The sequence below is a fragment of the Accipiter gentilis genome, chromosome 8 (genome assembly GCF_929443795.1).
Source record: "Accipiter gentilis chromosome 8, bAccGen1.1, whole genome shotgun sequence".
Taxonomy (NCBI): domain Eukaryota; kingdom Metazoa; phylum Chordata; class Aves; order Accipitriformes; family Accipitridae; genus Astur; species Astur gentilis.
This window is the reverse complement of record NC_064887.1, coordinates 28460740-28484229: the sequence shown is the minus strand read 5'-3', so window position 1 is coordinate 28484229 and position 23490 is coordinate 28460740. Positions and strand designations below refer to the sequence as shown.

Genomic DNA, 23490 nt, shown 5'->3' with positions numbered 1-23490 from the left:
TCTTTCATCCAGCTAAGATTAGTGATAAAAAGTTCCTTGTTCTTTAAAAACCTTGGCGTAATTTGAGAGTTGGATACCTTGCTGTTTGCACCATCCTGCTAGCAAGAAAATAGCTAGTCTGTGTTTTCATTTCAGGGAGCCCCAGGTTCTTCACACAGCACATATTCTGGTAACCAGGTAAACATTCAGATAAAATGCCCTATTCAGAAGCTCCACCTAAAAGCTTCCCTGAAAGAGCAGCCAAACATAAACCGGTAACCCATTCTGTCTTCTGCACAGGGAGGGCCTTCCTTCTATCCCGGAGGATCCTATGGACAGGTAGTTGTTCTTCCTCCCTTACCAGGATAACACAGACTCCCATCATCCTGTTTCCTTCACTCCTGATATTGTGGGTGCCATGACATGCTATAATTACAGACCTGATAGCTGTCTCTTGGAGTAGAAAACTTAAATGAACCCTGATGTAACCTAGTGGTGTGAAGCTTGACAGAGAACAGTACAGAACAGTATGGAACACTACAGAATCTGCCATTTCCTTGCAGAACTCAAATTTCAGCAGGCTAAGAAAATTACAGCCAGAAGACTTCTTCCAATAGTACCTAAAAGTTAGCTCAAAAGTGGGAGAAAGGGTGTAAAGTGAGAGCTGTATACACTGGTATTTAAATACTCATCTGGTCTGCAGAAAACAGCTGGTCTGTGTTTTCTTTTCAGGACGGCCCAGGGTCTTCCCACAGCTCTTACTCCGGCAACCAGGTAAATATTCCGGTCACTGTGCCTGCACAGGAGCCGTCTAAAAGTCTTCTTTGAGAGAGCCTTTCAACTATAAACCAGTAAACTTTTATGTTTTCTGTACAGGGAGGGTCTTCCATCTATTCTGGTGGATCATACGGACAGGTAAGTGTTCTTCCTCGTTTGTAAAGATAAGCTATATAGACTTCCATTATCTTCATTCCTGTATTCCCCATATAGTGGCCATTGTGAAATGTAACACCCAAGAATTGAACCAACCATTTGTAACTTTCAACATGAAGTCTGTCAGAGGAAAAGACTGAATTGTGTTTGCAACTTCTGTCGAATGATCTTTCATCCAGCTAAGAAGATTAGTGATAAAAAGTTCCTTGTTCTTTAAAAACTTTGGCGTAATTTGAGAGTTGGATACCTTGCTGTTTGCACCATCCTGCTAGCAAGAAAATAGCTAGTCTGTGTTTTCATTTCAGGGAGCCCCAGGTTCTTCACACAGCACATATTCTGGTAACCAGGTAAACATTCAGATAAAATGCCCTATTCAGAAGCTCCACCTAAAAGCTTCCCTGAAAGAGCAGCCAAACATAAACCGGTAACCCATTCTGTCTTCTGCACAGGGAGGGCCTTCCTTCTATCCCGGAGGATCCTATGGACAGGTAGTTGTTCTTCCTCCCTTACCAGGATAACACAGACTCCCATCATCCTGTTTCCTTCACTCCTGATATTGTGGGTGCCATGACATGCTATAATTACAGACCTGATAGCTGTCTCTTGGAGTAGAAAACTTAAATGAACCCTGATGTAACCTAGTGGTGTGAAGCTTGACAGAGAACAGTACAGAACAGTATGGAACACTACAGAATCTGCCATTTCCTTGCAGAACTCAAATTTCAGCAGGCTAAGAAAATTACAGCCAGAAGACTTCTTCCAATAGTACCTAAAAGTTAGCTCAAAAGTGGGAGAAAGGGTGTAAAGTGAGAGCTGTATACACTGGTATTTAAATACTCATCTGGTCTGCAGAAAACAGCTGGTCTGTGTTTTCTTTTCAGGACGGCCCAGGGTCTTCCCACAGCTCTTACTCCGGCAACCAGGTAAATATTCCGGTCACTGTGCCTGCACAGGAGCCGTCTAAAAGTCTTCCTTGAGAGAACATTTCAACTACAAAGCAGACTTCTGTTATTTTCATTCCTATAATGCCCTTGAAAGAAGTAAAACTCTTTCCTGAGGGAACCAAAGCAATAAACTTTTTTTATTTTCTGTACAGGGAGGGTCTTCTGTCTATGACAGCAGCAGTGAATCCTATGGTCAGGTAAATATTCTTTTTTTGTCTTTGTATAAAGTTGCTCAGGACCAATACCTTGGCCCCTAACTACAGCTATATTCTGTATTGGCTCTCATTTTATTTTAATGAAGGTGCTTTTATTCTTTGCGGAGTGAATTTGCATATACTTTTAACTAAGGAGCCTGAAAGTTTATAGGGGAGTAAAAATGGGGTGCCTCCATTAAAACTTATTCTCCTCAACAGTTCTAGCTTTGAATTATCTGCAAGATTAAGATCTCTTCAAAAGTGGAAATAGAATTTGAGTTAAAAATATGTTAAATTAGTGTTTTACAGGGACATAATCATGAGTTGCTCAATAGCCATTCTGATAACTAAGTAAATATTCATATTTTTTACATCTTCCCAAAAGGGATTCCCTACAGTAAGCATCCAAAAAAAAACCCAAAAACAACCCCACACAAGTCTGTTTGCAATATGAAAATTATTCATGTTTTCTGAACAGGGTGGATCTTCCACATATAGTGGTACTGGATCTTACGGTCAGGTAAATATTATTTGTCTCATACATCAAAAGCTTAAACTTGCTGTGCTGGTTCTTATGTGGACTGGGTTCTATATTTCAGTTATTTTGAAGTGACAACCATGGAAATGCCATTATACTTTTTGTTTCTCTTTACTTTTATTTACCCCTTTACAACTCTTAAATGTTTCCAAAATGGAGGGAAGGTGATGCATTATATACGCTGTCCGGCTAACTGTGCCACTGTGACTATTCAGTACTTAACTACTTTATTGTTTATGCATTAGCTCATTCAAAAGGAAAATAATTTGTGCATTTACTTTACATACCTTACTGATGCAGAAGCTGTTGAAAGTCTAGGGGAATGCACATACTATATTTGAAGTCTGTATTTATTGATATGAATCTCATTGTGGGATCATTCTGTATGGACCATCTTATGTTTTGTTTAGCAACACATTTTAGCCATCCGAAGTCATACAGAATTATTTATTAAAAATAGTAAGACATATAATCCAGATTGCTATTTCATAGAAAATTATGTCATGTTGCTACTTCTAGTGCAGGATCTAGAAAGAAAGCATAGATAATGGGATTTCTGAATGTAAAGAATGGTTAATTTTGCAAATCAAATTTATCTAAAATTTTTCCTTATAAAAATGCATGTTTACAAGGACAGAGGTTTTTTTAACCTCTTGTGCTTAAGTAACAGGTAAAATTACATATTTTGTCTTTTCTTGCACATTCCTTGGTTTAGGTAAAATTGGAGATTCTAAGTGGCTGGTTATTTTTATTCTTTTACTTGTGGAGAATATAAGAGTCCTTTTGATATGAAAATAAATGTTTTCCCATTATTTTACAGGATTCACCTTCCATAGGAGGCAGTGAAACTGATGACAGTGTAAGCATTTCTTCTCAAGTATATCAATATCAGAATTTACTACCTTTTAAAGTATCTAGGTGCTTACATGGACCTTTACCTTATCTCATCATCTTATCTTCAGGAGCTCCTTCACAATAGATTGTAGTCATCTGTGTTGTTTAGTAATTCTCTGCAATAACTTCTTTTAAATGATATTTTTCCTATAGATAAAGTAAAATGTAGATTTAAGTTATACCACATTATTGTCCTATGGTATGATAAGGAATTGGCAAATTAAAATTGCAGTTATACAACAGTTCTGACTTGTAACAATCATACATATTTGTTTTAATTGGTTATTAGAAGTAGCATTTACAAAGGAAGCTCTTTTCCTTTATTTCACAATTTCCATTGAAACTCAATATTAGTATATGCTCATGGTATGCAAAACAACCAGATACTTCTTACTTCCAGCAATTTAATTTGGCTACTTTTTAACAGAATTAATTTAATCCAATAACACTAATGTAACTACAAGAACAAGACTATCAATATGTCACTTCAGCCATTCTTGTTCGTAAGGGTTATTTTTTGTGATTTATTTCCTTAAGAGTATATTCCATATATGTTTACTATTCTGGACTCTTATAACAATTCCCATAAATTAAGACTTTCAAACTTAATTGCTCTTAAAATACAGATTTATTTTAACTTTTCCTTGGTTCTTTGAGAAAAAAAACATTGTATTTGACCCTTAATCATTATCTGATTTTATTCTTTTTCTACAAGGTACCTTAGCAATACTGTACACTAGTTCCCTCTGTTTCCATCTCCAATTCACACTACTCTTCATTTGTGTTTTTCCAATGCCAGACATAAAAGATTCAAGTTCCTTCATCTATATATTGCATAAGAACGGTCTGTTTTCATGTAGTGTGGTGAGAACTGCTTGCTTTTCTGTTTAAAAACATGCCTTTTCTCCTGACTAGAGTATATTTGCTATTAGTTCTGGTGAAGCTGTTTATAAAACTTCCAAACTTTAATGTCTCATTTTCTCAGAGTCTTGAGTAATTTATTGTACTTTAACCGGGTCTGTTCTCCAGTGTCCTGGTTAGTAGGAAATAGTTGTCCACAAAATTTTATAAATTCAGCTGTGCATTTCGGCCACAAGCATAGTGTGTCATTAGTTTCCATGCAGTTTCTGTATCAAAATCTTCTTGTGGATATTCAGCAAAGCTAAAATATGATACTACAGAGGGCCCCAAGGCCCTCTGAAAGAAGCTAAACTTATGAAAGAAACTAAGGTGTAGCAACATTGGTGCCTACCACTGAGGTATTACAAGAACCAAAACAGCTTTTGAAGTGCTGATGTGTTCCCCTATAGCATTCTAAGAGGAAATAACATAGATTGAGATGTGATCTCATTCCTTTATTATGCTATACCAGGATTCAGCTTTCCAAATAAAGAAATGCCATTCACCGGAAATGAGCGGAGAAAGAACTTGAAAGAATGCTCTTTATTCTACAGCCTATATCTTTAACCTTCCCAACAAGCAGTAGTTTTCTTTGCTTTCCACTATTGCTTAGAAAAAAATACAAATATTTTCCATGCAATAACTAGATTCTAATATTTTTTAGGATTCCACCTCACCATCTGGCAGCCAACAGAGTGAACGGGTAAGCATTCCTTCCTTACATGTTGCCAGGGTGTCTGCCCCAGAGCTTGACAACTGCTAGCCAGCTAAATTACATCCTGTGGGGAAGCTGCTGTGGCAGCTTCCAGTGTGGGATAGAAAGTCCTCACACACAGAGGGAATGAGGACATGGCTAAAGTGTTAAAGTACGGCTAGAAATCCAAGCTGATGCTGAGGTGTGCTCTTGAATCTCAAACTCACGTTACAAACACAGTACCACAATTTACTTCTTCAAGTTCCTGTGCTTTTTCACTCATTGACTAACTGCAAAAGGCTTCAATAGCATGATTTGTCCCGTGTTTATTCTAAGGGAAATCCTTTGCTTTGTTGTCCTGTATGACTGATTTATGAAGGCTTCCATTTTCCCGTCATTTTTACATGGCACCCATTTTATTTATTCTAATGAGAATTAAATGACACAGACTGAGAAATTATTTTGTTGGAGATATAAGAACTCTTTAATCATTGTATTCAAAAGAATATCTTGCACCAAAAGAGCAATTATCAACAGGCGTAAAGGGGCATGTGCTGTTTTATACAGACAGACCTTTTTGTTGTTGTTCTTGAACAATCTGTGAGAGAAAATTAAGGAATGTGGAGAAGCAAGACGGAGTGTTCAGATTCCATCTTGATCTTTCCAGTCTACAAAAGAAAGGAAGTTTTTGTTTTTTTCATGTAATTTCAATACATTTTTCCAGGATTTTTATTCCCCAGGAGGCAGCCAGTCAGGTGGACATGTAAGCATCTATTTTATTTATTATTTGCAGTTCCCTTCCAAAATGGCTGTTCTATTTAAAAGTTATCCTGACAAGTAAATTATACCCAACTGTTTATCTCTTAGAATTTCTGATGACATCTGGCATCATGTGTTGTGAAATGAAACAGCAAACTGTTTAAAAAAAATATATATAAATAAATAAATTAAAAATGTGTTTTGACTATTCAACAACATAGTCTTGTTTTCCAGAAGCCACTTCAAACAAAAATAAATTTGGTCTACTTTTTGCAGGGGTCATCTTCTCAAGGTGGTGGCTACTCCAGTGGACAGGTAAATACTAACTCTTTGTGGTTTTGACCTGAAGTATCTGTCATACAAAATCTTGAGTCCTCATATTGTATTACAGCAATATTTTATCTGGGAGCAGGATTCATTTGGTACTCAAACACCTTTTCCTTATATATTTCTATGTAAAAGTCCAAGTGTAAGCAGAGTGGTCAAAATACAATTCATGTTTTAACCGATGTTCTAACACCAGGAAACAAATGAAAGTAACAAATATTTGGGATTAATTTATATTTCTTAAATATAAATTTTAAATATAAATTAAGTTATTTTTATTTTTTTCAGGACTCATCCTCATCTGGAAGCAGCCAGTATGGTGGGCAGGTGGGAAATTTTTCTTCAGTGTTGTTTGGGGTTTTTTTCCCAATGTACATATTTCAAGAAAATATTACCAGATTGGTAATACCTAAGTTTCCAGACTACTGTGGGATTCTTTTAATCCTCATTAATCTTTCTATAGATAAAATTGGGTCCTTAATCAGACAGATCTTTTCAAACATAGTTCAGAGAGTACAAGACAATACATTGTAATCAAATATACATGTCAAACTTAAAGAAAATCTTTTAAATGAAAATGTAACATTTACAGGGTTCAAATTCTTCAGGAGGCAGCCCGTCTGGTGGACAGGTATGCTTTTCTTTCTCCACACCATTCAGCTGTGCTGGTGTCAGGCACTCGCAATTTACTTTGCAAATCTTTCCTTCACAAGAACTGTTTTCCTTCACCATTCTCCTTTTTGCCCAAAGTCTCAGCAACACATTATTTTCTTCTTCCATGTCATTCAGACATCCCACAGGCCAGAGTAGCCAGTAGTAACTGCCTGAATAACAGTTGTATTTGAGCTTGTGTACCTGCTTTGGTGCTAAACATTTTTCTTCTTACACATTTCATGCAGATCAAATGTGGAAACTGAGACACTGAATGGTGAATCCCTGGCCACTTCTCAGTTAGTTTTATCAGAGTAGAAGTCACCTGTTTTCTGTAACATCTGTAGCATGAAAGAGTACTGCATGTATTCCAGGTGCTTTGGTCTCTCTAGGAAAAAAAATAAATTGCTTTCTGTAGTACTATTCAGAATTTTTTACTCACCCTTTTGGTGAGTAAGGTTTTTAAGGTAAAGATTGTAGATAACAAATTTGAAGCTAACAAAATTAGAAGGTTTTTGCCCCATCAGAGCAATAAGTGCAGGAATAGTCACATAGGATGAAGAGATCAAAAAAATAGACTAATTTCTAGAAGTTGGGCACTTGAGCAGTTATGAATGTAACTTTATGGCTTGCATACCTGGGATTGTAGAAGAAGTAAATTGAGTTGTAACTGGAGACCCCTTCATTCCTGTGTTCTTCATATTTTAAATATTTTCTGCATTCTTTACAGGGTGGATGTGATTGTTCTGGGGGAAGTTCTGTAAGTGTTACTTGTTCATTATACATTTTCTTTTACTAAATTATTTAACTGGAAAATTATATGTGGTCCTATTTATTTCTAACTTATTTCTTTGAATGTACTCTTAGTTTTATATTCATTGTTCCTCTGGTGACTTACATATTACTGACATGGTAGGAGTTATTTCTCATTAAGCCAAGATGAAGAATTCAGAATCATAGACTCATTTAGGTTGGAAAAGACCTTAAAGATCATAAAGTCCAACCATAAACCTAACACTGCCAAGTCCACCAATAAACCATGTCCCTAAGCACCACATCTACACGTCTTTTAAATACCTCCAGGGATGGTGACTCCACCACTTCCCTGGGCAGCCTGTTCCCATGCTTGACAACCCTCTTGGTGAAGAAATATTTCCTAATATACAATCTAAACCTCCCCTGGTGCAACCTGAGGCCATTTCCTCTTGTCCTATCTCTTGTTACTTGGGAGAAGAGACCGACACCTGCCTCGCTACAATCTCCTTTCAGGTAGTTGTAGAGCGCAATAAGGTCTCCCCTCAGCCTCCTTTTCTCCAGGCTAAACAACCACAGTTCCCTCAGCCGCTCCTCACAGGACTTGTGCTCCAGGCCCCTCACCAACTTGGTTGCCCTCCTCTGAACACGCCCCAGCACCTCAATGTCTTTCCTGTAGTGAGGGGCCCAAAACTGAACACAGTATTTGAGGTGTGGCCTCACCAGTGCCAAGTTCAGGGGGACAATCACTTTCCTAGTCCTGCTCGCCACGCTATTTCTCATACAGGCCAGGAACCCCCAAAGTTGGCAGCAAGGTGTATTCTCTGAGCAGTGACTTTCCATTACTAACCATGCAGTATTTACAGAGATGTGTATCTCTTCTTAAAAAAACAAAAATAAAAAATTGCATTAAATAGCAGAATTAATTGACCAAAGATCTATCATGAAGGGAAGCTAAAATAATATCAAGTCTACAAAATTGCCAACAATAAAAAGTTGTCTCAGAAATCAGTGTGTACCAAATTAAAAAAACCAAACAAAACAGAACTGAGCCACTTCTCACTTGTGCTTTTAAATCCATAAGAAATTATTTAAAGACTGCAAAATAGGGTAATATGTGCTTTCCCAAGCAAATCATATGTAGTCAATCAACATGTAGTATATAAAGGACATTCCTGCACCTTGGGTAGTGTTCTTATTTTCTAGGCAATGAGTCATGGTTAGATACAAAATAATACTTTGTGGTTTACAGTCTACCAGGCTGCAAAAGACTATCTGCTATCTTGGCAAATTAAGAAAAGTAAGCGAAGTATAAGTGTAATTTAATTTCAGACTGTGATATTCTAAACAGGCATTTTAAAGTTTTGTTTCATTTTTAGTTTATGATCAAAGACAAAGGCTAATTCTTTTTTTTTTTCCCCCTTCCTTACAGGGTGGATCCCCTACCTTAGTCAGAAGTGATTCCTCTGCAAATGTAAGAAATGTTCATGAGCTTTTAAGTGTGCCCTGTGTTTGCTTTGTCAATAAAATGGCTAGAGAGGTTAAAAAGAGTCAGTACCTAATAGAAGTCATAGACTTGTGAAAATAATCTACCTTAGTCACAATTAAAAATACACATAGGACATTCATGCAGCCCTCATAGTTTCTCTTTCCATTTGAAATAGCATTCATTCAAAGAGAAGTCTTTGAATGAAAAATGTTGTTTGGCACAAACGCAGGTACATAACACTATAAATATTTACTTCGGGAGTAATTTCCATTGGCTTCCTTGGAATTATGTCAAAATATCCCCTAAGGACCTGGATGTATGTGTTTATATTCCTCTTAGATCGTATACTGCAAAAAAAGTTAGTATTCATAGATCAGTAATTTAATGATGCTAAGCCTCTCATATGGATGAGAACTCTCTTTTCACATGAGACACCTGTTTATAGCATTTCCAAGACCAGTTCTGCTCATCATGTGTTAGAAAGTCATGCCGTGTATGTCACTGGAGTTCTGTATGTGCTGCGCTAAAGGAAGAAAAAACATTTGGGTCTTTTTGTATCTAGCACAGAACTCTGTGGCAGTGTTACCAGATTGCTAACTGGTATAAAGCTGGCTTGGACACAGCTATATAAATGTACCATAGAAAAATTAATATTACATGACAAATAGCACTGGTCTTGTGCTCCCTTGTAGGAAGGAGAAATGTGTATATATCTACAGTCAGGAAAATATTCTTACCCACCCGTGTTCTACACTCTTTGTATTATTGATGTTGGGATTTGTTTCCTTTTGAAACTTCCAAGTGGACTGATTTTTTTGGTTTTTACTGACTTGGCCATCTTTGACAGTAGTTCAGAATCAGGGATTGTGTATAAAGACGGGGAGGACATAGTGGTTGTGTCTACGTCGAGAAGTACTGCAAACTGCTAGGATTGTTTCTGTCTACAGAGCATTCTACAATTTAGTTTAATCTGAAAGGCATCCAATTAATTCACTCTGAGACCACTCCATGTTGCAAAACAAACTACAGTGAGTGGGGACTATCAGGAGTTTTGTCTCAAATGCACACTCCTGATCTGTACTTTAATGTGTAGATGCACCCAGTACCTCAGCATGGGAGAATGGCTTTTGCATACTGAATGTAGATCTTAGTTCTGTCCCAACTATATGCTGCAGTCTACCTCAGAACATTGTCTTGAATATCTTCTTTACAGACCAATGGAAAAGTCATTTTACACAATTAAGATTCCTTATGAAGGACACATTTCTGATAGATGCTTAACATTATATACTAAACACAAACAAGTTTTATTTTTTCATGAGCGCAGCAGTTATTGTGGAAGCTCAGAGTACTCAAAAGGTCTGTAGTACTCTGCAAGAATTAACATTAAAAGCTTTTTGTGGGGATGTCATTCTTCAGAGTGCTGATTTTAATCTGAAAGAAATAAGCTGCCTATCCTTCAGTCAGATCCTTTGAAGTGAAATAACTGATATTTCCTTTCTGAAAGGGCTCTGGAGGCAGCCATTCTGGTGGACAGGTACACATTGAGTTTTAGACATATTAACAAAGTAGGGAAGGCTAGATTTTACATTTTGAGTGGATTTTAAAACCAAGCAAAAAAGTTTAAAATAGAAATTTATATACTGCTGTCCTTCAAGATGTTTTGCTTTAAAATAGTTCTGTCAGAGAAAAGTAACTGGTTTCTTTTTTTTTTCCCCCCTCAGGGCTCATCTTCTGCTGGAGGCAGCCAGTACAGTAGCCAAGTAAGCACTCCCTCCAAAAGGAGACCCAGCTTGCCACTTCTGAAAATGATGGTTATTCACAAACTCAATTAAATTCAGTTTTTATATGGGAACTGTCTTTAAAGAGCAAAACCTCAGCAAATTAAATTCATCATTGAGTTTGATATGTCCTACAAATTTTATAGAATGGCTTTTTTAGCAAATACTGCCTTTGTTTTTGTGAAACTTGCATAATGAAGCTTACGCAAAAAGTAGGTGTGGGGAAAGAATGAATAAAAATGTAGCATTTTTGATTCCTAGTGGACCTAATTCCATTAAGAAGAAAAATCCAATCTCCCATCTTTAAAGAGACCTCTTGTTGTATGAGGTTTCAGTAAACTTACTTAGTTTGGTTTTTAGAGTCCTGTTAGGTAGCCAATTTTTTACTGCTAGCTTTGGCCCTAGATTCAGCTTTCCAAATTAAGAAATGCCATTCTCCAGAAATGAGCAGAGAATGAACTTGAAAGAATGCTGCTTTAACCTTCCCAAGAAGTCACACAAAGCAAGCAGTAGGATTTTTTGCCTTCCACACTTGCTTAGAAACTCAGGTATTTCCCCAAGTCACCTTGTAAGGCTTGAACTCTAGTTATTAAATCATACTTAAATGATTTTTAAGATTTTTAAGATTTCCTGCTTGCCTGCCTTCATTCTCACCTTGCTCTCTTGCTCCTATTGTCCTGGGAGAGTCATGTTTTGATTTAAGGAAGTCCTACAGCAGGTAATTTACTTATTTGATATTGTTTACAGGATTCATATTCCTCTGGAGCTAGCCAGTATGGTGGACATGTAAGCTCTTACTTTTAATATTTTATATGATGTATTTGTTTTACCGCTATTTGACTATTTACTATCAAGTAAATGATTATCAAGATAGCTATCTCAATTTAATATTTCAAGAAACTTTATAGTGATCTATTCTCTGTAGTAATATTGTGAATTCAAGAAAGACAAAAATATAGAGTTTATTCCGGGAAGACTACAAACAGTCAAATAACAAAATACACTTCTTTGCTGCTCGTCTCCGTGAATTAGATATTCAGAAATAACTGATTTTCAATATTTTTCCAGGGGTCATCTTCTTATGGAGGCAGCCATTATGGTGGACAAGTAAGCTTTAATAGTCTCCACTTTTGTAGATTTGACCTATGCAAACTTGTAGTTTATTCATTGCCTACCCAGCTGTCTACCTTAGCTTTATTTATCTTAGTCTAAAATCTTCTCAGTAAATCTTTCTCTATAGCGTTCTGGTGCTACTGTGATTAAACAAAACAAGTTCTAGATGAAGACCATCATTTAAGACTATGAAAATAGAATGTGAAATACATGGTTGACTCAGTTGGGTCCTGAAATATGCAGGACTAAAGGTCGTTTCTTTCTGAAATAAATTAGTACTTCATGAAGCTGACCAAAATTTTTAAAAGCCTTGTGAAATGATTCTATGGTACTATGAAATGGGTGCAAAGAAGTTTCAGTTTCACTTTTTGTTGATATTCAGGGTTCACCTTCCTCAGGAGGCAGCCAGCATGGTGGACAGGTGAGAATTCTTCCCTTGTAGTGTTTACCACTTTATCCAAGAGACTTGGTAGTTCTCTGTGTAATAGGACATTTTAAGGAGATTGATTTTTTTTTTTCATGTTGTACTTAATTTGTTGCTAGGTATATAGTAGTTACAAATGCATGTGATACAAAGCCACAGGAGAGGTTTTAGGAGATGTAATTTCTGATGCATCATGGTAAATGCAGATGAGTCTCACTCCTTTTTGCACAGTCTGGTTCAGTCCACTCAGTTTTGCACTGAAAGAAATTAGGTACCTCTCCTTCATATGAAGTACTATGACATGGATATAGACATCATTTAATTCTTTTTGTTCAGGGTTCACCTTCTTCAGGAGGAAGCCAGTATGGAGGACAGGTGAGACTCTCTTCCTGCATAGTCCTTATCCTAACACCCAGCTTCTACATCAAAACTTGGTACTTTTCTATTGACTGAAAAAATGAGTATTTTGAGTAAACTCTGTTAATCTGGTAATAGGAGATCAGGTATCTAAAGATATATGATCTGAAACAATATAAAAATTATGAAAGGACAGTACTTCTGTTGTATCACAGTAAATGCAGTTCTGGCCTTGTTCTACCCTCCAACCTGCCCTCCTCATTCTGGACCCATTTCCCTTCTGCTGCTGTCATGGTTTCTTAGCTCTAACAGTAAGGAGTGGCTGGAAGCAGATTGCATTGCTTCTCTACCTCAACTGATGGAATACCTCACTTACTTCAGCAAAACGCAATATCAGAGTTGAAGTACCCAGAGAAGCAGTAGGTCTTGGGGAGCAGGGGAGAAGGTCAGGAGCTGTTAAGAGGTGTTCCATGCCCTTGTGAAATGAAAGATAATGGATAGGGTTCCTAGTGCTGCCTAGTGATATAGCCTTTAATATGGAGTGAAATCCCCAACAAACTCATCCTTGGCCTCTGAAAATATTTATTGTCAGATTTATTGGAGAGGGAATTAGAGGAGAAAGAGATTTTCAGTCCAAATACAGTCTTGCGAAACTAGGTATATAATCCTGATAGCTTATGATCAGTATTATGGAAGATTCGTATGTTACAGACCATCCATAATTTGTATAGAATACATAAAGGGATAGGTTGAGTGTTCATCTTTCGATATAAAACAGAGAAAGAAAATAGTCTTTCTTTCAAAAACCCTTAAAGAAGCTTTTTGATAGAGAAATAATTGGCACCTTTGCTTCAGGGTCCATCTTTCTCAGGTGGCAGCCATTATGGAGGACAGGTAAGAATTGTTTTTCTATTTATGGGTTGCATAAATACAACCTTCTGCTGTGTCAGCCCACTCAGGAAAGTAAAACATAGGAGGCTGCTGTGAGCACACAGTCCAGTGCAGCAGCACTACTCACACCTGCCTGAAGCTGACTTTGATTTAAACTTTACTGTTCTGTTTAAACAGTAGCCATTGTAAAGGCCAATAGACATCAGTATGGTTATAAAAGAAGTGTTTGCATTCCTGTGACACTTAAATCTATGGAAGATAAAACTGTGTTTTTCTGTGACAGCTCGTAAGTGAAAGAATGTGCAATAAATATAAATGCTTTCTCATTTCTTTAGGGTATAGCTTCTTCAGGAAGCAGGCAGTATAGTGGACAGGTAAAACTTCTACTTTCATAGTATTTGCAGTTTTGGTACACAGTTCATTAAGAAAACTGACCCAAATTTTTTGCAAAAAAAGAACATTCTAAGAAGGAATAGCTTTCAGCCAAAGTGTGTGAGGATTGCTAAGCAAGGATCTGTCTGGTATGTCCGATCATGATATGAGAAAATTATATAGAGGCCTGTGTGACCGCATGGAAATGCTTCCTTAAACAGATTGTGGTTCTGAGAAGACCATTTTTGTTGTTATATTTAAAACAGAAGCAATTTAAAAGACTAAAGACCACAGAGAACAAGTGAGAATGTTACTCAGTAACACAGACATAATTAGTTACTCATTTTTTCCAGGGCTCTTCTTCAGGAGGCAGCCAGTCTGGTGGACAGGTACGCTTTTCTTTCTCCACACCATTCAGTTGTGCTGGTGTCCTTCACCACTGTCCTTTTTGCCCAAAGTCTCAGCAACACATTATTTTCTTCTTCCATGTCATTCAGACATCCCGCAAGCCAGAGTAGCCAGTAGTAACTGTCTGAATGGCAGTTCAGTTGTGTACCTGCTTTGGTGCTAAACATTTTTCTTCTTACACATTTCATGCCGATCAAATGTGGAAACTGAGACACTGAATGGTGAACCCCTGGCCACCTCTCAGTTTTATCAGAGTAGAAATCACCTACTAGGCCTCCACTGGAAATCATCTTTAGCATTTTCTGTAACATCTGTAGCATGAAAGAGTACTGCATGTATTCCAGGTGCTCTGGCCTCTGTAGGGGGAAAAAAAAAAAACCAAAAAAAAAAACCAAACAAAAACCCCTCTGTAGTACTACTCAGAATTTTGTACTTGTCCTTGTTGTAAGTAAAGATTTACTGTGGTTTTTAAATGAGAAATTAGAAGACTATTTAAAAATTTGATCAGTAAATGCACAGCTAGCCTGAAAGGACAGTGGAGAGATAAAGAAACTAGTTTTTAGGTGGAGCTTGGTGAGTCTATGAGCAGGATTTTATAGTCCATTTTCTTGCAGTAGCAGAATGTGAGTTTGATTTACTAATTCAGAGGCCTCTTCCAGTCATAGACTCAGGAAAATAAGTTTGGTTGTGTTTTATACAGGGTGGATGTGTGTGCCCCGGTGGAAGTTCAGTAAGTATTCTTTGTCTTTGTATATTTTTCATAGTATGTACACATACTGGAAAATTCTCAAGGAACTACATTTCTTGAAATAATTCTGTCTGTGAATTTATATGTACGATGAAAGTTGTTTTTCACTTTGTGCTAAAATGAGAAATTTTGAACCTGCTAAAGACAAAAATATTCAGTGACTTGCAACTGTAGTATTGTATTCAAAACTAGCTACCCAGATGCATTTCTATTTTCAAAGAAATATATGGGAAATAAATTATACTTACCCTGCCCTGGATTAAACAAGGAGTAATGTTCTCCAGTATCTGTATTAAAGGAAGACTAGTGCTAATTCTGTAAAATATCCAGACATGAAAAACTGCTTCAAAACATTTAATTTCTTTTGGTTTGTAAGAGAGGCCTGGGACTTTTCTAAGAATCTGTTTCCCAAATATCTCATAGTATATCTGCTGGGTTTTGGACACATGTGTAATAGTGCTGCTTTTATGATGGTTATTAGCAGTATGGTTGAACTAGTGCAACTTAGATCTAAAATCTTGACCTAAAATGCTTCCAAGTGGGAGCAGAGCAACGCATTAAAAAAGTTAAAGCTATTTCCATTTTTCTCTCTAATTAGTATATTCCCTATACTTTTGTAAATACTTTAAAAACAACAACAAAAAAAAACCAAAACCATAAACCCCCTCTGTTTTGCTGAAATTAAGACAATTTACTTTTGAGGGAGAGTTCAGTTATCTGTTGTCTCAGTATAGTCAAAATTGCTTAGATGAGTACTTCTCTTTCTTGGATTATGAAATCAAGCAAAACCCACATGCCGTAAGTATACCAGTCATGGTATATATGCCACTTCTGAGAATCAGAAGTGCTGAAAACAACATATAAACTATCATCTTATTTCTCTTTGCAAGCAAATAATCTGAAGGAATAAGGATGAATCGAAACTAAATCCTTTAGTTCTTTAAGGAATCAAATAGAAAAGTATACTAGTAATCAGTGTAAATGACTTTATCATTGTGATAAGTCAATATGTTCTCTTGTTTTTCCTCTACATGACATTGAATTTAATACAGAGTTAACATTGCTATTTTTGTTGAATACAGGGCTCCTTTGGAGGAAACAGCTACTACGGTGGACAGGTAGGTATTTGTCTTTAACATTTACACACATTAGTTCCTCAGGAATAAACATGGCTCAGTTGCCATATTTGCCCAGAAGCCATTAAATTTTGAGTTCGGTTTAGTCACAGAGATAGGGACAATAATTCCAGAGAGTCCATGTGGCTTTTATTGAATCACTCTTGACATTTCAGTTATATCTCTCTATATACTAGAGCCAAGACTTTACTTTGCAGTTACAGAAGCTTTCTTACCTTGAAAAAATACTGAAAAATCATTCACGGGATTCATGTCATTGCATAAACCACTAACATGATGTGCAGATAAGTAGCCATTTGCCACTGCATTAATAACTGTGTAAAGTTCTTCCAGTTAATCAGTGTCATTGTTTAGATTAGGTCCAGGGTGTTTTTTTGGTGCCAGGTGGTATTTTAAAAAATTATTTACAAAAGTTTCACATTCTTTTTACAGGGTTCTTCATATTCTGGAAGCAGTCAGTATGGTGGACAGGCAAGCAACTTTTCTTTGTTTTCAGGGACTTCTTCCTACTTGCTATTTATTAAATGAAAAATATGATGCAGTGCATATACTACCAGTCAGTTTTTCAGAGTCATTTTACTCTCAATAAATATCTGAAAACAGGGACTATTTCTCAGTAACTGAAATGGAGTAGCATGAACAAACTTCAATTTAAAGTAACTGCATAGATCATAATTTTAGTTGTTTTACCTCAGAATGCCTCTTATCCCAAGTGATAATTTTAATTAACCATTTTTATGTTTCAGTTTCACATTTCTGTGACACCAGTTCAAAATCTACTTTTTGTGTTATTTTTCAATTATATTGAAATGATCCTTTTTTTTGGTATTTGTTTAGATTAAATACTTGGAAATTTGGTACAAAACATACCAATAGGTATTGCTTTGAAATTATAAATTCTGGTGTGTTACTCACAATAATACTACTTTCCTCGTCTTCAGCTGCAATTCGAGTCTCTTACTGTAAGCAGCTCCCTATGTGCCTGTTGTAGACTTAATAGTTTGTCACTGACCAAGAAATCCTATTAGCCCAAATAGTTAACAGATGTAATGGATGGCTATCTAATAAGAAGGTGGAACATATTTTTCATTAGTATTACTCTGTGTGCAATGTTTCACTCTGCCATACTAAAAAATAATTTCTTTTTACTCCATTGGCAAGCATTTGAGTTCAGCATCACTCTATTAAGAACACCATTTCTTGTAGCATGGAGAGGATTTTTAAAAGCTGCAAAACAAGTTTTTTCCCAAATTACTTATTTGGAGTAATAAGGATGCTCTTACAATAATACACATGATGCTCTCTGAACACATTTGACCTAGCAGAATATCACAAATAAAGTAATTTTTTTTTTTTTTTTCTCTTGAACAGAGCCATACTTAAAGACACTTTATATCCATATATTTATGTCAGAGAATAGTCTTAGCAGGTGTTTTGTGACTGTTTCCCAAATTTACTGCTTTCAGCTGTTAAGGAACTTAGAGGAATTAAGTCAGAAGTCTTTCACTGCATCTTTTTAGATTAATATTCTTTCCAGATTCCTACTGAGATCTCCTGTGAAAAGGTCCTTCTGTGATGTTTCATTCTGCACAGGGCCAGGGGGGAAGAGTAACCACCATTGTTCTGCCAATGCTTAAGCACTTAAGTTTCCTGTGATTTTTTTAATAGGGATCTTCTCCCTCAGGAAGCAGCCAGTATGGTGGGCCGGTGCGTATATTCTCTTCCAATCCCATCACTCCTAACTCTTTCCCTGTATTGTCTGGATCAAGTCAGTTACTTGATGTTGAAAGATACGTTCATTTGGCCATTTTACTGAGCTTAAATAGTTGACACAATATCGATTAAAGTTATTTCAGCAAGCTGAATAAAAGAATTGGTTACAATGAATTACTGCTTTGTGTAAAATGTTCCTTTGAACATACTATAATCGCTATACTGTATTTCATAACACAGTTTTGATTCAGAATAACAAATTGCCATTGTTTTGGTGTGCAGTAGACAACTTAGGTTTTAGGTACCCCAGTGACCTTTTGTTCAAACAATACCCAAATAAGTTTGTCCTCAGTACTGCACAAATTGTCTCAAGAGAGTGATAGAAGATTTTTTTCAATTAATAAATGTTTGATTGACTTCTTACAGGGCTCATATTCTTCTGGAGGCAAACAACATGGTAAACCAGTAAGTAAAAAAATTTCAAGTTTACCTTTCTTTTTTCTTATAAGTCTGTAAAAAAAAAAAAAAATTATATCCAGTTTGTTATGGACTAGACATTTTTCTGAGAATTACTTAAATATGCAAAGAGTGTCACATGATTTACTTATCTGGGATAATCTCAACAAATGCAAACAATATTTATTTTGACACATTTCCATAGTTTTTACTAGCATTTTACCCTAACTGAACTTCTAGTCAATCTCTGGATTAGTTCTAGTAATCGCAGAATGAGGTTACAGGATTTTTTTTTTTTTTTTTTTAAGGGACTTCTGAACAGTTATTTCTGATTAAATTCATAGTAATCATACACCTTGTGCTCAGGGCTCACTTTTTCATTGATTTGATACTCATTTGTCTTAAGTATTTCTGGCTTGCTTTGCAGAAAATACTTTCTATTTCTTTTTGAGGGAAATAATAGTTGACATTTGGCTATAAGTATTTTCATCTTCTCCTGTTTCAGACCACTTTTTTTACTATGTAATTTCAACCTTGCTCTTGTTGTCATTCAATGGCACGAGATATAAAAAAGCACACACAATGTTTTAGCTTATGTCTTATAGAAAATAACGTGTATCCACCTGTTATTAAAAAGTGGGCACAAATGGTACATTTTGTTCTACATGAATCATAAAGGTGAGACATATTGTGCTTGTAAGATTTCCTGTTGGCAATGCCATTTAATTAAGCAGAGCAACTTTGCCAGAAAACTGAATAAGACTCTTGCAGAACATCTAATTTTTCAGTATCCACTCTTATTTTCAGTTACCTTCCTTATTAGAGCTTTCTTCAAGTAGGGCTGTAGAGTAAAGGACTTTAACACCACCACCACCACCACCCCTTCTAACTGTACACTGATTCCAGGTGAATTAATGTTTAATTGGACCTTATTATTTTTTCCTTTCCATATATTAAGCACATCATAACTACAAAAGAGCAATTTCTTCTTGAGGACTTTGAATTAAATTTTCCGACTAATACATCATTCAAAAGAATACTTGCAACAGAAAGATGTTAAATATTTGTACTGCAGATAAGATTTTCCCTGGGATTTTTGGATGACTGGACACAAAATACTGTTCATTCTTCTGTGGTCCTTTGTTCCAGATAGCAAGAATATACTGAAGTACAAATAGGCTTGGAGTAAAAAATGTGTATCTTTTCAGGGTTCATCTTCCTCAGGAGGCAGTCATCAAGGAAAGCCAGTGAGGATATTCTTCTTTCAGTATTCCACAACCAAGTTAGAAATGTGGATATTGATTTTTAAAATAAGTAGCAATAATGAGGGTGAGATTTAAAACTATGTTACAATGGTAGATGTCTGAGAAAACTGACCAATAAAAATTGGAATATTTTGTTCAAACTTGAACCTTAGGATGAGGCAGCATTCATTCCTCGCATAGCAATGTTTTGATATACTCTATTACTTACTCATAGGAACATGCTTGGATCATTCTATTACAAATGAAGTATTTCAGTATCAGGATAACTGTTTCAGTTTCAAACTGTAGTTCAGTCAATTATAACATTGCTTTGAAAATCTTCTGAAACAGTTCATGGAATAAAGAGGACATAGCTGTGCTTACTTGAGACCATTCAATTAAAATAGGGGGGAAAAGTGCAAGGAAAAAGGTAAAATCAAAGTTGGTATCAAAACTCCTGATATCTAGGGCATTTTCAAGACTGCTCTGTGCTCTTTGGACAACAAGAATAAATGCTTTATAATTATTTTTACAGGGCTTCTCTACCTCAGGAAGCACTTATTCTGGGAAACCGGTAAGAATACTTTCATCACAGCATTTTCATCTTCTTGTCTTAGTAAACAAAGAACCTGGGTGGTTGATAGAGCAATTTTGGGATGATTTGGTCTGAAGAGAACATTCTCTATTAGTTCCATTTGTATTAGAGCATATTTAAAGAAACCACTGTGGAGAATATGGCCTCAGCCTGGGAAAGCTATTTCAATATCAGTTATATTTTAAATCTGAATCTGTCTTGCTTCACATTCCAGTTACTGGCCTTGTTGCCTTGTTACTGTCCTTTATTTTGCTGTCCTCTATTTTTAAATTCCTGTTCTCTGTGTAGATTTTATAGGCTTTGCTCAGTTAATCCTTCACTTTTTTTTTTTTTTTTTTTAATAAACTAGGTTGTTGAGTTTTTCACTGGCAGGTTACTTGGTTTAGCACTTTTCCTTTTTTTTTCTTTTTTTTCAGCACTCATCAATTTTCAACATCCTCTTTCAACTATAGGGATGGAAAAATCTGTATAGAATGTGATAATAGAATAACAGAAAAATAGACTTTTGCCCCTTCATTGATTTTAGCTGAAATTGTCAGATGTAAAATGAGGTAGAGAAAGTGTGTGACAAAAACTATTTACTTCATCTATGCAAAGCTATTTTCCTCTTGAGCAACTTAAAACCATGCTGTGGGTTAAGCTATTAAAATTTTGTTGATCACATGCAAAACTGTGTTCAAAACCATTGGGTGAGAACATTTTGAGATTTACTTGTTTGTTTGTTTTCAGAATTCAACTTCCTCAGGTGGCAGTCAAGTGGTAAGCACTTTTCCTCTTTGTAGTTTCTACTGGTTTCTTCCTATACATATTGTAGAAAACTGGAAGTATTGTTTATACTGTGAGGTATCTGTCAGATTTCCTGTGTCTAAATAAATGTTTGAGAATGCCTGTGCAGCATAATAAATGGGCATAGTATCAACAAAAATGAGGAAAAGTGGGACCACGTAAGTGCTTTATACTTTTGATCCTGCCTATCACGTGAAAACTGAACACCTGTTGGTTTAGGTGTGGTGTAGATGTGGCACGTGATTTTTTAACATCAGAAGTGTCTCCACTACTGAAGGGGCTAATAGGAAAAGATTTCTCTGAAGCTTTATGTGCTTTTCTAATAGTAATAAATAGAACTATTTTGAACTGGGTTTATCAAATTGCTCTCTTTTTTCATAGAGCTCTGCTGGGAAACACTCCACTCCCCGACTCCTGCTGTTATTCAGTGTTTTGAGTGCCTTCGCTCTCTCTGCTGCTACATCAAAATGGTCTATATGAACTTCTGAAGAGTCGCTTGTCATCCTAGACATGGATTATATTCAGTAATATTAGATTAATTACTTGATGTAAGAAAAAAAATACCCTTAAGTCAAATTGCCAGGTGCTACTTGGCTGTTATGTTGTATGTCTAGCTAGTATGTCATGCCTCTCATTAGTTTACCTTTGGTTTTAGTCATTAGTAGATATCATTAGTTTTGTCAGTGGTTTAGGCATCATTTTAAGAGAGCATATTGTACCCTACCTATGCGATTAATTTTTTTTCCCCTTGGGGAAAGCGATGAACGCCTACCTGAAATCTGATTGGTGCAACAAACAAATACACAGAAAATATTTGGTTATTAACCCAAGTGAAGGAGATCAAACAAATGGTTGTATAGGCAAACTGAGCCACCGTGCCTGGTCATCATCGCATAAAATAAGGCTAACGTAAACATCTGATAAGCAGTCCTTCATGGGACAGAAGAAAAGAGGCTACAATAATATTGGAGTATTGGTTTTAGTCCATTGTAATCACATGCAAGTTCAATATGGAGGCTGCAAAGCAAAGAAAAATGCTCCATGGGACTGAAATTTTGGGGGGTTAATTAGAGTTTATTCAGTACAGAAGTGAAACAGCTCAGAGAAAAGAAATGCTGAACTCTGTTCAAACTGATTGCAAATACCTCGAGTTCTGTAGAGAAGCATACTAGGCAATGCACCTCAGATTAGCCTGATAGTCTAAAAGCTGCTGAAAAACAATGCATTTTCCCTTGGGAAGGAATGGAAATTTAATTAAGTTCGTAAAACTGACAGTATCTTGGCTCCTTCTCTCAAGCCTTTAGTCTAACCTGTGATACCCAATATATCTGCAAGTTTAATTTCAAGAATGATGCTGACATCTGCAAGCAGGCACAGTAAATGCGGTCACAGAAGGACCACGGCCCATTTTTGAGTTCGGGACCAGTTCCGTGTCTTGCAGCGAACTCTTTTGGAGCTGCCAGAGCCACCTTCTCTTTGTGCAGCGACCACTGCTCCGGCACCTCGTTAGCAGTGGTGCGTCCATTGCACCGCCACTCCTACAGCTCCCGCCTCACCGTCAGCTGCCGGCTAAGCTCTTTTGCTGCTTAGGAGAATGCAAAGTGCCTTCTCCTAAAGCGCACGTCTAATTAGCGTCTTATTGAACATGTGCCTAGTATTTAAATCACATTTACTAGTAGTATGCTTGTCTCCTACGGTTTACAATTGTAATTGATGAATTTCCATTCACGTTCTGCTACCACCTTCAGTGGGGCCAAGCTTTCACCCATTTTTGAAATGCCGCCCAGGACACGCTACCCTTTGCCAACCATCAGTAAATCATCAGCCTAAGCGTCTGTCAGTGAAGCATAAAGGAGTTTTGCCTAAAGTATGATCTTCAAAATTTGGTGGGCGATTTGTTTCTTCGGAACGCGCAACAAGGTTCTCTTTGAGAGGCCCGCACCTTAATTCGAACTAGCCTTGCACTTCTTTAATAAATTTATGACGGATTTCCTACAAAATACTCGTGTCATTCACTGCAGCAATACCCGACTGAAAGACTTTCTCCGGTGAAACACCCCCCGACGCGAGAGCACTGGCGGGAAGGCGGCTGCGCGTGCGGACGCCGGGCCGCGCGCGGCCCCTCGCGCGCCGCCCTCGCCCCCCCGCGCCCCAAACGGCCGCCGGGGCGGCCCGAGCCGCGGCGGCGGGAGGCGGCGGAGCGGGTAGGACAAGGCCTCCCTCCCGCCCCTGCCGCCAGCGTTCGCCCCGCAGCCCTGTGGGCCCTGCCGGCCCCGCGGCGCTGTTCCTCGTGCCGTGGCCCCGGCACCGCAGCCCCTGCCAGCCCCCGCCCGCCTCCACCAGACCGGAGCCCGGCCCGGCCGCTCCCAGACCGGCGAGCTCTCGCTTCGCTGCCCGGCGCGGCGGCTCCG

General features: G+C 37.2%; 1 protein-coding gene and 1 long non-coding RNA gene across 2 annotated transcripts in view; both read left to right on the top strand.

The window, feature by feature from the left end:
- LOC126041597 (hornerin-like) overlaps positions 1 to 18115 on the top strand; it is a 48754-nt gene extending 30639 nt beyond the window's left edge. Inside the window, exons 37-64 of the mRNA XM_049807520.1 lie at positions 136 to 177; positions 280 to 318; positions 712 to 753; positions 856 to 894; positions 1218 to 1259; positions 1362 to 1400; positions 1794 to 1835; positions 2009 to 2053; positions 2529 to 2570; positions 3409 to 3447; positions 5047 to 5085; positions 5801 to 5839; positions 6112 to 6150; positions 6451 to 6489; positions 6755 to 6793; positions 7544 to 7573; positions 8999 to 9040; positions 10780 to 10818; positions 11584 to 11622; positions 11905 to 11943; positions 12332 to 12370; positions 12710 to 12748; positions 13957 to 13995; positions 14347 to 14382; positions 15102 to 15131; positions 16232 to 16267; positions 16718 to 16756; positions 17954 to 18115. Of these exons, the coding sequence (XP_049663477.1) occupies positions 136 to 177; positions 280 to 318; positions 712 to 753; positions 856 to 894; positions 1218 to 1259; positions 1362 to 1400; positions 1794 to 1835; positions 2009 to 2053; positions 2529 to 2570; positions 3409 to 3447; positions 5047 to 5085; positions 5801 to 5839; positions 6112 to 6150; positions 6451 to 6489; positions 6755 to 6793; positions 7544 to 7573; positions 8999 to 9040; positions 10780 to 10818; positions 11584 to 11622; positions 11905 to 11943; positions 12332 to 12370; positions 12710 to 12748; positions 13957 to 13995; positions 14347 to 14382; positions 15102 to 15131; positions 16232 to 16267; positions 16718 to 16756; positions 17954 to 18115 (1215 nt within the window). The remainder of the gene's footprint in view (positions 1 to 135; positions 178 to 279; positions 319 to 711; positions 754 to 855; positions 895 to 1217; positions 1260 to 1361; positions 1401 to 1793; positions 1836 to 2008; positions 2054 to 2528; positions 2571 to 3408; positions 3448 to 5046; positions 5086 to 5800; positions 5840 to 6111; positions 6151 to 6450; positions 6490 to 6754; positions 6794 to 7543; positions 7574 to 8998; positions 9041 to 10779; positions 10819 to 11583; positions 11623 to 11904; positions 11944 to 12331; positions 12371 to 12709; positions 12749 to 13956; positions 13996 to 14346; positions 14383 to 15101; positions 15132 to 16231; positions 16268 to 16717; positions 16757 to 17953) is intronic.
- A 308-nt stretch (positions 18116 to 18423) lies between these two features.
- On the top strand, positions 18424 to 21548 carry LOC126042148 (uncharacterized). Its single transcript, XR_007507068.1, has 4 exons — positions 18424 to 18463; positions 20234 to 20272; positions 21023 to 21052; positions 21461 to 21548. It is a non-coding gene; the product is annotated as an uncharacterized LOC126042148 (long non-coding RNA).
- Positions 21549 to 23490: the final 1942 nt, after the last annotated feature.